The sequence below is a fragment of the Nannospalax galili genome, unplaced genomic scaffold (genome assembly GCF_000622305.1).
Source record: "Nannospalax galili isolate Female #2095 unplaced genomic scaffold, S.galili_v1.0 scaffold261, whole genome shotgun sequence".
Classification (NCBI taxonomy): domain Eukaryota; kingdom Metazoa; phylum Chordata; class Mammalia; order Rodentia; family Spalacidae; genus Nannospalax; species Nannospalax galili.
The window spans coordinates 1,185,666-1,197,781 of NW_008345226.1; the positions used below are offsets into that span (position 1 = coordinate 1,185,666).

At 37.7% G+C, this 12,116-nt stretch overlaps 1 protein-coding gene across 5 annotated transcripts in view; it reads left to right on the top strand.

Annotated features, from left to right (window-relative positions):
* Window positions 1-12,116, top strand: part of Bbx (BBX high mobility group box domain containing) — a 284,258-nt gene that overhangs the window by 259,412 nt on the left and 12,730 nt on the right. For 3 of the 5 annotated variants that reach the window (XM_008841418.3, XM_029567517.1, XM_008841419.3), the window contains 2 exons: window positions 4,589-4,678; window positions 6,012-6,071. The exons of 1 other annotated variant lie outside the window; for it this stretch is intronic. In XM_008841418.3, the coding sequence (XP_008839640.1) occupies window positions 4,589-4,678; window positions 6,012-6,071 (150 nt within the window). The remainder of the gene's footprint in view (window positions 1-4,588; window positions 4,679-6,011; window positions 6,072-12,116) is intronic. One more of the 5 variants, XM_008841420.3, reaches the window with a different exon arrangement.

Consider the following 12,116-nt stretch of genomic DNA (forward strand, 5'->3'; position numbering starts at 1 on the left):
ATTGATAGAGCCAGTAGATAAATGATCAACAAGGAAAGCAGACACTTGAACAACAGTTTAAACCAACTGGAGCTAAGGTGTAAGCACTACCCAACAATTGCAGAATGTATATTCTTCTCAAGTATATGTGTAATAGTATCCAGAATTGGATATGTGCTAGGGCATTAAAGCAAACTGATAAAATTAAAAGGATAAATTATACAAATTAGTTAGAAATTAATAAATAAAATTAAGAAATTGAGTAACAATATCAATGAAACTAAAATCCTGTTCCTTTAATATAGCAACAAATATTTAGCTAGATTATGACCAAGAAAAACCAGAAGAATTACATTATTAGAACCTGAAATGAAATAGAGGACATTAGTATCAACTTTACAGAAATGAAAAGGATTTTGAGGGAATATTAAGAACAATTATACACAAGTAAATTATATAACCTAGATAAGATAACCAAATCTTAGAAAGAAGTTACTAAAACCAACTTAAGAATAGACCTATGGGGGCTGGAGAGATGGCTCAACAGTTAAGAGCACTGACTGCTCTTGCAGAGGACCCAGGTTTGATTCCCAGCACCCACATGGTGGCAGTGAGCTGTCCTTAACTACAGTTCCAGGGGAATCCAAAGCCCTCTTCTGACCTTCGTGGCATTTCACGACACAGGTGCACTCACATACATGCAAGTAATACACTTGTACACATAAAATAAAAATAATAAATAAAATAGTTTTTAAAACCAGACTGGTGGGACTAACCTTGGATGTTTAACAGACATACTTTGAGGCCTATACTAATTTGGTCAGAGGGACATAAAGGACAGTTTTTGCTCCTTGCTCTCCTAGGTCGACTAGTTCCAGGGGACTATGAGCATCTCTCAAAATGTCCTGTACTTAAATGAGTGTCCAGTTTATAAAGAGGAGGGTCAACACAGAGGAATCATTTCCTCCATGCTTCCAAGCAAAGCCAACCATGGTCGAGCAGGACCTTTTACTTATCTTCACATAGGTGGAACTGGTAAAAGAAAGGAGCCAGGGGCTCCTCCCAAGCCCATGTGACCCCTGAACAGATCCTCAAGCCTTAAGAGTAAAAATAAATTGATTTATCTGGGCCAGCTCTATGGCCTTAAACACCCAAAAGGAAAGTATAACCAAAGATTAAAGGGGCCAATATAATTTTTTAAGAGTCCATATGTATAGCTAAAGGCTACATAACAAGCAACAATGCCAGACAGGAGATACCTTCTTTTGAGTTGTTGCCAGGGTAGCCCAAGAGACTCCCAGATAGTTACGCAGCATAAAACTGGGAAAATGAACAGACCCCAATCTTATCTAAAGGAATATTGACAACTGATTGCTGCTAGATGAGGAACAGCTGACCTTCCTAAAACAAAGACCTCTAGATAGGCTGACTAGATTCACCAGATGAACAAGTACTGAGGAACGGCTGGGGGTGCCAACAACACAGTGGACAGTAGCAGGGATGACAGAATATAGGGGCTTTATTGGGTGGAGGAGAGGCTATGGGAGGGTGCCATCTGGAAAGTTGGTATATAGATAAATAAGATTGTTTGGAATGTTCTGTGTGAGATACACAAAAAAAATTAACAAATTAAAAAATTGAGTTATATTTGAGGAGAAAGCAAAAAAATTTACATCATGTTAATTAGTAGAGGTGATAAACATTACCATTGAAAACTACATGATGACTTTATATCCATACACGGGTGCCAAGGATCCAAGTGCAACTGACCATGACTAGTAATAATCAGATACATACAGATTAGAGATGCATGTGCCAACATCTAAGTGTTATTAGCAAAAACAATGAGTCTTTCTGTAAGAAACAGTATATTTTAAAATGAAATGGAGATCTTTTTTAAAGGTTAAAAACTCATTCAATTTTATGTCTTAAAGGGTTTATGCTGAGTTCAATATTTTATAACTATTAATTCAACTGTGAACCTAAAAATTTTATAGACACTTTTGAAAGAGATGTATCTGTGCTTTGGAAATTGTTATTGAGTATGTCAAAGCTGTAATGAAATGCTTCTTCTAATTAAAAAAAAAATTAAAAGCAAAAGAATAGACCTGTGACTAGTAAAGAGATTAAATCAGCAATCCAAACTGTGCCCAAGTTGCTTCACCACTAAATTCTACCAGACTTTTAAAGGAGGATTTAATACCAACTATTCTCAAACAAATCTTTAAAATTATAGAAGTGAATATCTACCAACCTTATGACTCATTCTGATGTCAAAGTAGATAAATCACAAGAAATGAAAACTACAGCCAATAACTCACATAAACAGGAATATAAAAATCCTCAACAAATAGTAACATAACAAATGTAAAAAAAAAAAAACATGTCATGACTAAATTGGATTTTTACCCTAGGATGATCAGGTTGGCTTAACATCCAAAAGTTAGTGTGCCTCGTATTACCTAATTTTAGTCTATTGACAGTAGACCAAAAACTCAAACCACATGAACATCTCAGTAAATGTAGTAAAAGCATCTGACAGAATCCACAAACTTTCATGATAAAGACATTCAACAAACCAGTAGAAAGGAATTTGTAGATAAATAGCATCTGCATTATATGAGTGGTAAAATATTAGATACTTAGCTTGTATGCTCACAAACAGAGCTAAGTTCATTCTCACCACTTCTATTCATCACTATACTTAAGTCTTCATGCCCTTGTGTTAACAACTGACCATTAGCTAGGACAACAGGAAGAGAGACTATAAATCATACTTCTGACAAAAGAGTTGCATTTAAAATATATTGTTTAAAACTCTTAAAACTCAAAAATAACAGACTATAGACAGGTGATCAGATTGTGTATTTTCTGCAAAGATATACAAGTCATCATTAAGAGAAAAGACGTATGATAGCAGCTCGCAGGAAAACACAAATCAAAATCACCATGAGAGAGAGATACTACTGCACATCCTTAGAATGGCCATAATCACAAAGATGGATATTAGCCATCAGCTATTAAACTGATAAACAAAATATGTACTAATCTATACAATAAAATACTCATCCTGATACATGCTTTGTGAAGCATGGATGAACCTTGAACACATGCTAAATCCAAAAGCAGCCCAAGACTACTTTATATGATTCCATTTATATGAGATTTTTAAACAGGCAAATCTATGGAGATAGAAAATAGGTTAGTGGTTGCTTAGGTATAGGGAAAATGCAGGATAAAGGGACAGTGACCAAAAGGTATGGCATTCATTTTTGAGATGATAAAATGTTCTGTAATTGGTGATGGTGTAAATCACTCTAAATATAAAAACCTCTGATGTATATCTTAAAATTGAGTGAATTATTTAGCACTTGAATTATACTTTAGTGGAGCTGTTTTGTTTTTAATCATCCAAAATAAAGGGTTGTTGAGAAAGAGAGATCATAAGTAATGGGCATGGAGTTGGGTTGTGCTCCTCAAGGAATAGTCTGGAGGATGTAAGCAATGCTGATGGAATTGGCTGTAGATGACCTGAGAAGACCAGGTTTTCTTGAGTGGCAGGACAAACATCTTGTTAGAATGGGTTTCATGCATAATTGGAAAATAGACAGGAGTGTAGGCAACCCTTCTGAGGACATTTTGCTACAGAGAGAAGTGGGGGCAATAATTGACATGAGAGAGTTTGAGCAAAAGCCACCACCTCTTTTTATTATTACTAAGTTAGGTGGAACAGTACTTGTACACCGATGGAATAGCCAACTTATGAGTGAGGATGGGCTAGTGCACAGGTGGAAGAACTGATAGACAGGAGCACTGGTAGCTTACCACCACCTAGAAGGCGAGCATGCTGTGCTGATGGGTGAGAGATGGCAGCAGGGGCAGCCTGTGGCACTTCTGACTTTTTGGTCTTCACCCTAACACTGTGAGTTAGGCTCTGCCGTGATCTCCATTCACGGATGAGGCAACAGAAGCTATGTACAATGATTCACCTATGAGGATCTGAAGCATATAGAAAGGAACCTGCTTTGGGGAGCATGCTGTTATTTCTGATCACTAACTGAAAAGCCACAGTTCTGTTTCATGTGAAGGGACTGAAACTCTGAGACTTATTTTTCTGGTTTTAAATCACTTTTTTTTTCCTTCTTCCTAGTCTCAAAAGCCAGAAAGCTGTCTGATGCTCTCAAGTCAATGATTATCCTGGAAGTGCTATCCTTATGATATCAGTTTCTTAGGAGAAGTGAGACATGCATTATCTCCTTTCTTTCCTTCATGGAGTTAGAAGTAAAACCTTTACTATTACAAACTATCATCTCTCTGCTGTTAGCTGTTTACAGTCTATCCACTAGACGGCAGTTTCCACCCAGGGAACCCCAGCACTAATAGAGGTTTTTGCACAACACATTTCTGAGGGAAATCTCCCTGAGTTTTAAATAAGTCTAACAAAGGGGGTTGAGCAGCCGCCAGCTGAGGGAATCCGCAAGAAGACTCTTCTTACAACTCAATTCAGACATTCCACAGAAGGGAGGAGGGTGTAATTGTTTTAAAAAGCACACAATATTGTTTTGTGCAACACTGTGAACTTAAAATATATTCATAATATTGTCTGTAGGTCCTTTCCAGTCTCAGAAAAAGAACTTATTCCACAAAATTGTCAGCAAATATAAGCACAAAAAGGAGAAGCCTAATGCTCCAGAAAAAGGTATTGGTGCCTTCTACCCTCCATTAAGGTTTCTTGGTCACTTCCTTTGCAGGCTCATTTTCAAGTGATGCTTCTGTGCACCTCCTTCACCTCATCTTCCCTTTGCTTGCTTCAGTACCATCAGCTCCTGATGTGGGCTTTTTCATCCTGTCTGCAGCTAATTGCCAATCTCCTTCACTGAGACTCCACTCCATTACTTGTCTCTTTGATCACAGTTCCACATGAACCCTAAAATTGCTGCTTCTGATTTGTATCTGGTGCATTTTATAATTTTGTCTTCCTGGCCTAAGAAGCCATTTATTTTGTTTGGTTATTCTTATTTTTCTCATGTTTGGCAACCCTTCATATGTTGACCACATTTTCCTATTCCCTCATTTCTTACAATTTCATAGTCATGTGAAAGTCAAACCATTTTTATTCTTTCTCTGCTAGAGATTCTCACAGACCTTTTCCTTCACTCCTAAATTATAAACACACACACACACACACACACACACACACACACACACACACCACACCCATCTACTTCATCATTGGCTGGACTCTTCTGTCTCCTTCAGTCACAGAGCTGTTATTTTTAGAGGGCACTAGAAACTTATGCACTCTATCACCTTGTCCTTCTCTGAACATCCATCTCATTATGATCTTGATGGACCCTTGAACCTCTTCAGGGTTCATCTTAAGATTTCTCTTCTCATAGCTCAAGACTCATTCTTGCACATAAATAGTAAATCTTCACATCTGGCTGGATATAGCCTTGTGATATTGTGGACTGAGCTTTCTTTGGTCTCCCTGCATGTCAGTGTCACAACTACCATAAACCTGCTCATTTGATGCCCTTTAGCGTCTTACTTGCATGGTCAGATGTGCAACATGTCCTATTTCTATACCGAGGCTTTAAAGCATCTGTCTTCTACGTTGGATGTATGTGACTGTGCATTTTTGCCACATAGCCTTTTACTAATTTGTGTTTTCTTCTCCACATCAACTTCTTTCTCTGTTATATATTGATAATATATTTTCCTTTGTTTCCAGTGAATAAACATTATAATGTAGGCAAAAATGTCAATTTTTATTATTTCCTTTTACTGATCCTCAGATTTTCTTTACTAAGTCAAGATACTACCCAACAGTATATTTCCACAAAGGACAGAATTTGCTTGTTTAGTTAGTAAATGCAGTTTTGAGAATAAAATAATTAAAATTAAATTCCATTTCCTTTGCATGTTTTCTTACATTTAAGTTACTTTGTACTTGAGCTTTTAAAATATTTTATATATCTGTTCTAGGAGTAGAGTTTCATTGTCCTTTCCTTTACTGTCATTGTTTTTAGGAAGTGGGGATAAATGGTCGCACAAGCAATTCTTCTTGGATGCCATTCACCCTACAGAAGGTAAAAAAAAAAAAAAAAAAAGTATATTACTAAATTATATATGGTCTAAGGTAAAAATGGAATAATTTTATAGGCTTTTTAAAGAACTCAAAATTTATGTAAGTGCAACCAGCAGTATTAGACCTGTGTGTTCACAATAAGGCTATATTTAATTTTAAATCAAAACTATTTGTAGTTTGCTGCCAGTGATCAGACAATGTAGTATTAATTTCGTCTTTGAATCACATTAACCTGAGACTGAGTTTTTCTTAGCAGATGTGCCTGTGTTGCAGACAGATGGGTATGCACATGGGAGTTGGATTGCACAGTAGGGCCCTCCTAGGCAGGGCAGTTTAACAAAAGTGATTTCTGATTTGAATGTATTCCCTCACCCATTTCCCAGTACCTCAAAATATGTTAAAACAGAATGTACCTGAGGAATTTGTATAGCCAAATAAAAATCTAATACTAGTCATTTTAAGTCCTAGTACAGAATTTATTTTGAAATGTCCAATATACTATTTATACATGACTGTGTTAATTTCTATTTCTAAGCTGCCCTCATTCTCCCCTAACTGATACTCCTTACATACTTTTCATTATAGGTATTTTAAAAGGCAGCATTTTTTAGTGCTTCATTAGAAGTTACTTCATTTGAGCTGGGTGTGGTAGTGTATGCTTGTAATCCTAGCACTTGAGAGATGAAAGCAAAAAGGTCAGGATTCAGCTACATACTTTGAGGCTCACCTAGGCTATATGAGACCTTGTTTCCAAAAAGAAAAAGGAAATTACTTCATTTGAAAAGTAGATGGTATCTTTGAAATATTCTATATGGAAGTTTTATTCTCTTTGTATATACAAAACTAAGTCTATATATATAGTGAGCCATCTAGTACAAATGAATAAACTTGGCTGGGTGTAAGTTGCTCACAGCTGTAATTCCAGCATTCAGGAGGCAGAGGCAGGATTACTGCAAGTTTAAGGTTAGCCTGAGTTACATAGTGTGTTCCAGGCTAGCCAGGGATTTGCTTAAGTCCAGACAGGGCCTTTGATGACCAAATTCACTCATCTCCCTTTCTTTTTGTGTGTGTAGTATAATAATAAGCACATCCTGGGGCATGTGCTGAGGTCCAAGGAGGACTTCAGGTGTCCTGCTCTATCACTCTCTACCTTATTCCTTAACACAGGGTCTCTCTTTGAGCCTGGGGCTAGACTAGCAGCCAGCAAGCCCCAGAGATCCTTCTGTCTCTGTCCCTCACAGATTACAGATGCACACAGCCACACCTGCCTTTTAAACATGGGTGCTAGGTATTCAAACCCAAGTTCTCATGATTTGCACAACAAGCACTCACCCCATGAGCCATCTCCCCAGCCACCCAAGTCCGTATCTCTTAACTCCTAGATACACTTTTGTTCTGTTGATAAAAAGGAGAAAAAACTTCAAAATGCTCATATGATGTAAGTCACTTAATACAATACACGTATATTTAAGATATTTATCCAAAATAGTCAAGTCTGAGTTAATAGTAATTAAACTTTTTTGTTTGGTAGGCATAGCATAGATGAGCCACATCTGCTTTTATGTCATTGTACTTGTATTAAAAAATGCCAGCATTGCCTCTCTTCCTGACCTGTTATTTCACATTCATAACTTCCAAGAAATACTCCCTCTACCTAAGTACAGGGAAAATAAAACAGGAATCATGCTGTTTCCAACGTTAAATCCTAATATTTCTTAATTGAAACATCACTTCTTGTGCATTTTAAAGTATCTTCACGCAGATTTAATCATTGTACGGCACTAATGAGCTGTCAGGATCTAGAGGCATCTGAGCTCACATTTCTCTTCACTTGATATGATGTTATAAATAGTTTTTGTTTTTCAAACACTGAAAACCCTACAAAAGTACGTGTGTACCGGAGTGGAAAGCTCACTTGCCTACAAGTTAGGAGATCTCTGTTCTCAGAACTGCCACTAATTAGTACTTTTCAGCAGGACAAATTGCTTAACCTCACTATGATTTGATCCACATTTATACTAAGCACGTATGTGATTCATGTGCAGGGGCTTGGCTGAATGACAAGATATAGTGTTACATAAACTAAGTTCCCTGTCCCTCTGACACGTGATGCTTGTTTCTGTGGTGTCTTGGTGAGTGCTGTGATACCTGAAACAGCATGTGCAGCAGCTCTAATATTCTGCCTTTGGGAGAAAGGAAAGTAAATCAGTTTTGAATCTTCCAGGCAACCCAAAGACTTTAGCAGAACTAGAGTTATTATTGGTGGTATTTAATTACATATATATTATTAATATATATGGAACAGAACTTTGGAGAACATGCTCTGAAAATCTTTTTTACTTACTATAGAATACAAATTCAGTTATTGTGACCAAGAAAAATGGGATCAATTTGAGTATCAGAAAATTACTAGTAATTTACAGTGACCTTTTTGGGTTATTTACTTTCATACTGTCCCCACTACGTATTTGTTCGAGTGGCAGCTCTGTAAATTATCCAGGCCCTTTGCCTCATCCTCTCTCTCACCTTTGGCCACATCACTGTTTATTAAACTTTGCTTTGCAGGCTGTAAATATATAAGGACAGAAAATAAAACCACAGTACAGGATAGTTTTAACATATGTGAGGGTTCATGCCCAGAAGTGAGTGAGTAGGAATTATCCACAAGGATTCTGGAGTAGAAACAGCGATGCGTCCAGGCCAGGCCACTGTGTTGCTGTTCTCATTCCTTTGTGCTGGGTGTCTTAGTGTTGTAGCACCCTATGTGTATGTCTTTTGCAATTCTTTTTTTTTTTTTAAGAATATTACAAACTTTCAAATCTTAGTAGTACATCTGAGGTGTATCATCTGTTTTGTTTTTCCATGTGAATTAAAAATTCAGAGTGTCTGAGAAGCAGAGACGGACAGATTTCTGTGAGATTGAGGCCAGCCTGGTCTATATACTGTGAGTTTCAGGCCATCTGGGGCTACAGAGAAACCCTGTCTCAAAAAAAAATTAAAATTTCAAAATGTCTAAAGTACTTCCTAAATTTCTTACATATCAAAAAAGGGAGAAATTGCCTGTGGCCTAGACTTGGCAACAATTTCTGATCAGCTGAGAAGACCTATCTCAGCCACTATTTGTCTTAGTATAGAATGTGGTAGCTAACAGTTTCTAGGTGTAATAATGGTAGCATGGTGATAGTTAATGCTTAAGGGCACTTTACAGAGGGCTTTTCTTTTTTTTTTTTTTTTTTAAATTTTATGTGTATGAGTGTTTTTTTTGCCTGCATTTATACTGGTGTACCCATGCATGCAATGTCTGTGGAGGCCAGAAGAGGGTGTCACATTCCCTGGAACTGAAGTTAGACTGTTATGCTGCCAGGTAGATGCTGGGAACCAAACCTGAACCCAGATCCTCTGCAAGAGCAGCTAGTGCTCTTAACTGCTGAGCCATCTCTCTAGCCCTGAGGTTTTTTGGTTTTTGTTTTTTGTTTTTTAACTTAAATTTTGTGGTAACCTTATTGAATTAAGGAAGGTTTATCAGTCCTAAATGCCTGATAACAAATTGAAGATTAACCAGAGAGAGAGAGAGAGAGAGAGAGAGCTGGATTCTTTTCACTTAAGCACTTTGCCCACTACTGTTTCAATTTTTCAGACTTATCTGTAGTCATTTATCCCTCATGCGGTTCAGATGTTGAAAATATAAATAGCATCTTAACAAACAAATTAAGAAAAAAAAAAACTCAGTCTAAAATTATCAGGTTTCATGTTGAACATGGTGGTATGTAACTGTAATCCCAGCATTCAGAAGACTGAGGCAGAAGGATTGCCATGAGATTGATGCCAGCCTGGGTTACATAGGAAGTATCAAGCCAGCCAGGGCTATATAGCATCACACTAGTTTCTTTGCAATGTATAGACCTTTAAACATGATCCACAGCACTCAGTCTAACTTGATCTCTTTTCCCAAGTTTGGAATGATTTCTGTATAACTTCCAGCAAAGTCTCCCAGGATCATTGATTGTGCTCATTCATTTGATTTACTTTCTTTTGTTCCGTTCAGCATCTGATTGCTGTTTTAGCTCATGGGAGACCAACTAAAGTCAATGAGATTTCTGATATGGCTATAATAATTTCAATGCAACTTTGAATCTCCCAGTTGGAAAGTAAATCTCTGAATCTAGTAACCTCCTGGGGTCCAGTCCAAGTACAGCACAGCTTTCCCAAAGAACTTACTCCACATTTGAGGAGTAGAGTTTGGAAAACAAGGCAGTCTCTTATTGCCACATTCCTAATGTGGCACCAGGAGTGAGCTCACATTATCACTCTCAGATGATGCGCTCCACATGTGTTGTGGTTATTGTTAAGTGTAAAAACTAGCCCTGTGGACTTGTTCCAAAGTGCTTGGGTAATTTTGTGTGTTCAATTAAAAGCCAAAAGAGAAATGACTAATTTGCTTTGGAACAACAAAGCTTTTCTTTTCTTGTGTTTCCATTCGTTCCAGGAGGGGAGGAGGGGTTTGTTTTCCTCTCTGAGCTGTTTTCACTCCGTGCCCCACACCACCCAGCGTCTTAATTGCTTTGCCTTGGGTTGGTATGGCTGAACACAGTTGTCATAGACAACTATTTATATGTCTCACCTTCCACAATTTTCTGTTGTAGAAGATTCTCCCTGGGGGCTGACCTTGAAAACCATCCTCTGTATAGGCTACACACATGGCAGCATTTTCTGGAGTTAACCCCAGGTCAAAGCATAGGGCACTCCACTCTCAAACTCTCTAGCATGGTCTTATTTCATACATTTTTTGAGTGTGAATGATCTGTTGGGCCCATGATTACTTCTAGATCTTATATAATAGTAGAGTTAGATGAAACTTCTGGGTGTTACCTCTGGGAGACCTACAAGAACTTGCAGTGTATGCTTTCTCACCTCTTCCACCTGTCTGTGACTTGGCTCACCTCCTTGCCTTGTCCCAATGTACTGGTGTCTAGAGCTTGAATGTAGCTGATATATTGTCTTTACTCCCTCCTCCAGTCTGCTGGCCTCTGATCTTGCCCTCAGTGCCTGACTTCTCCTACCATTTCCAGTCCTTTGGCAGCCATGCCCTTGGCCTCTAACTGTGTGTGGCAGGTCATCTAAAACAGACTTGAAAAACAGCAACCATTGAGTAGAATGCAACCATTCAAAAGGTCACCCGTGAAAACCAGAGGGCTCTGTGCTAGTTCCAGGAGTATTCTTTCCCAGTCTTGGGACACTGGAGCTGACTGGGAGGCTTGGTTTTCCGACAGGAACCTAATTGTAGACTATGTGGCAAAACCATTGTTTTAGGTCTAAAAGCTATTCTAGTCCAACTCACATCTTTTCTTGATGAGACTGAGACCCATGACCCTACAGTTAATAAACTGCAAATTCAGGAGGAGAATCCTGGTTTCTGTAACTTTTTTCTGGCGCCTCATCATCTCTGTGGGAGTCCGGATTTTTGGTCTTTTTCTTCTGGCATCCATACCTTTTCTTTTCCTTTGCTTTTCTGATAAAATATACTTTGCATCTTTGGAACCCTGCTTTGCCCTTCTTACTACAAGTCCTCTTTTTTTTTTTTATTTTTTGGCAAGTGGAAGTAGAAAAGGGAAATTGACTTTTGAGAAGGTCCATCAGTAATGCGGTGGTCATATTGGAGAGATGAACAAAACTCCCTCCAGCTAGAAGGGCAACTGGATCTGAATGAGAAATGAGCAAAGTTGAAGCTTATGAATATGCAACAAAGACATTCAATGCTTACTGTAAATTCAGGGTTTGACTTTTTTATACTTACATGAGGCTTTGAGTTTTAAGGCCATAATAGACATTAAATATCTTTGAAGTATTTCTAACCAGGAAGTATTTCTAACCAGATTGTTGTTTATTTTTGCTTAAATATTGTATTAAATTTTTTACTGAATAGTTTTAAAAACTAATAGGAAAATGCTTATTACTTTCTCTACCTAAAAATCTTCAGACCAGCCACTGGAATTGAAAAGAAAAAAACTTACCATTCATAAAACTTTATTATTTGTATTTACTCTTA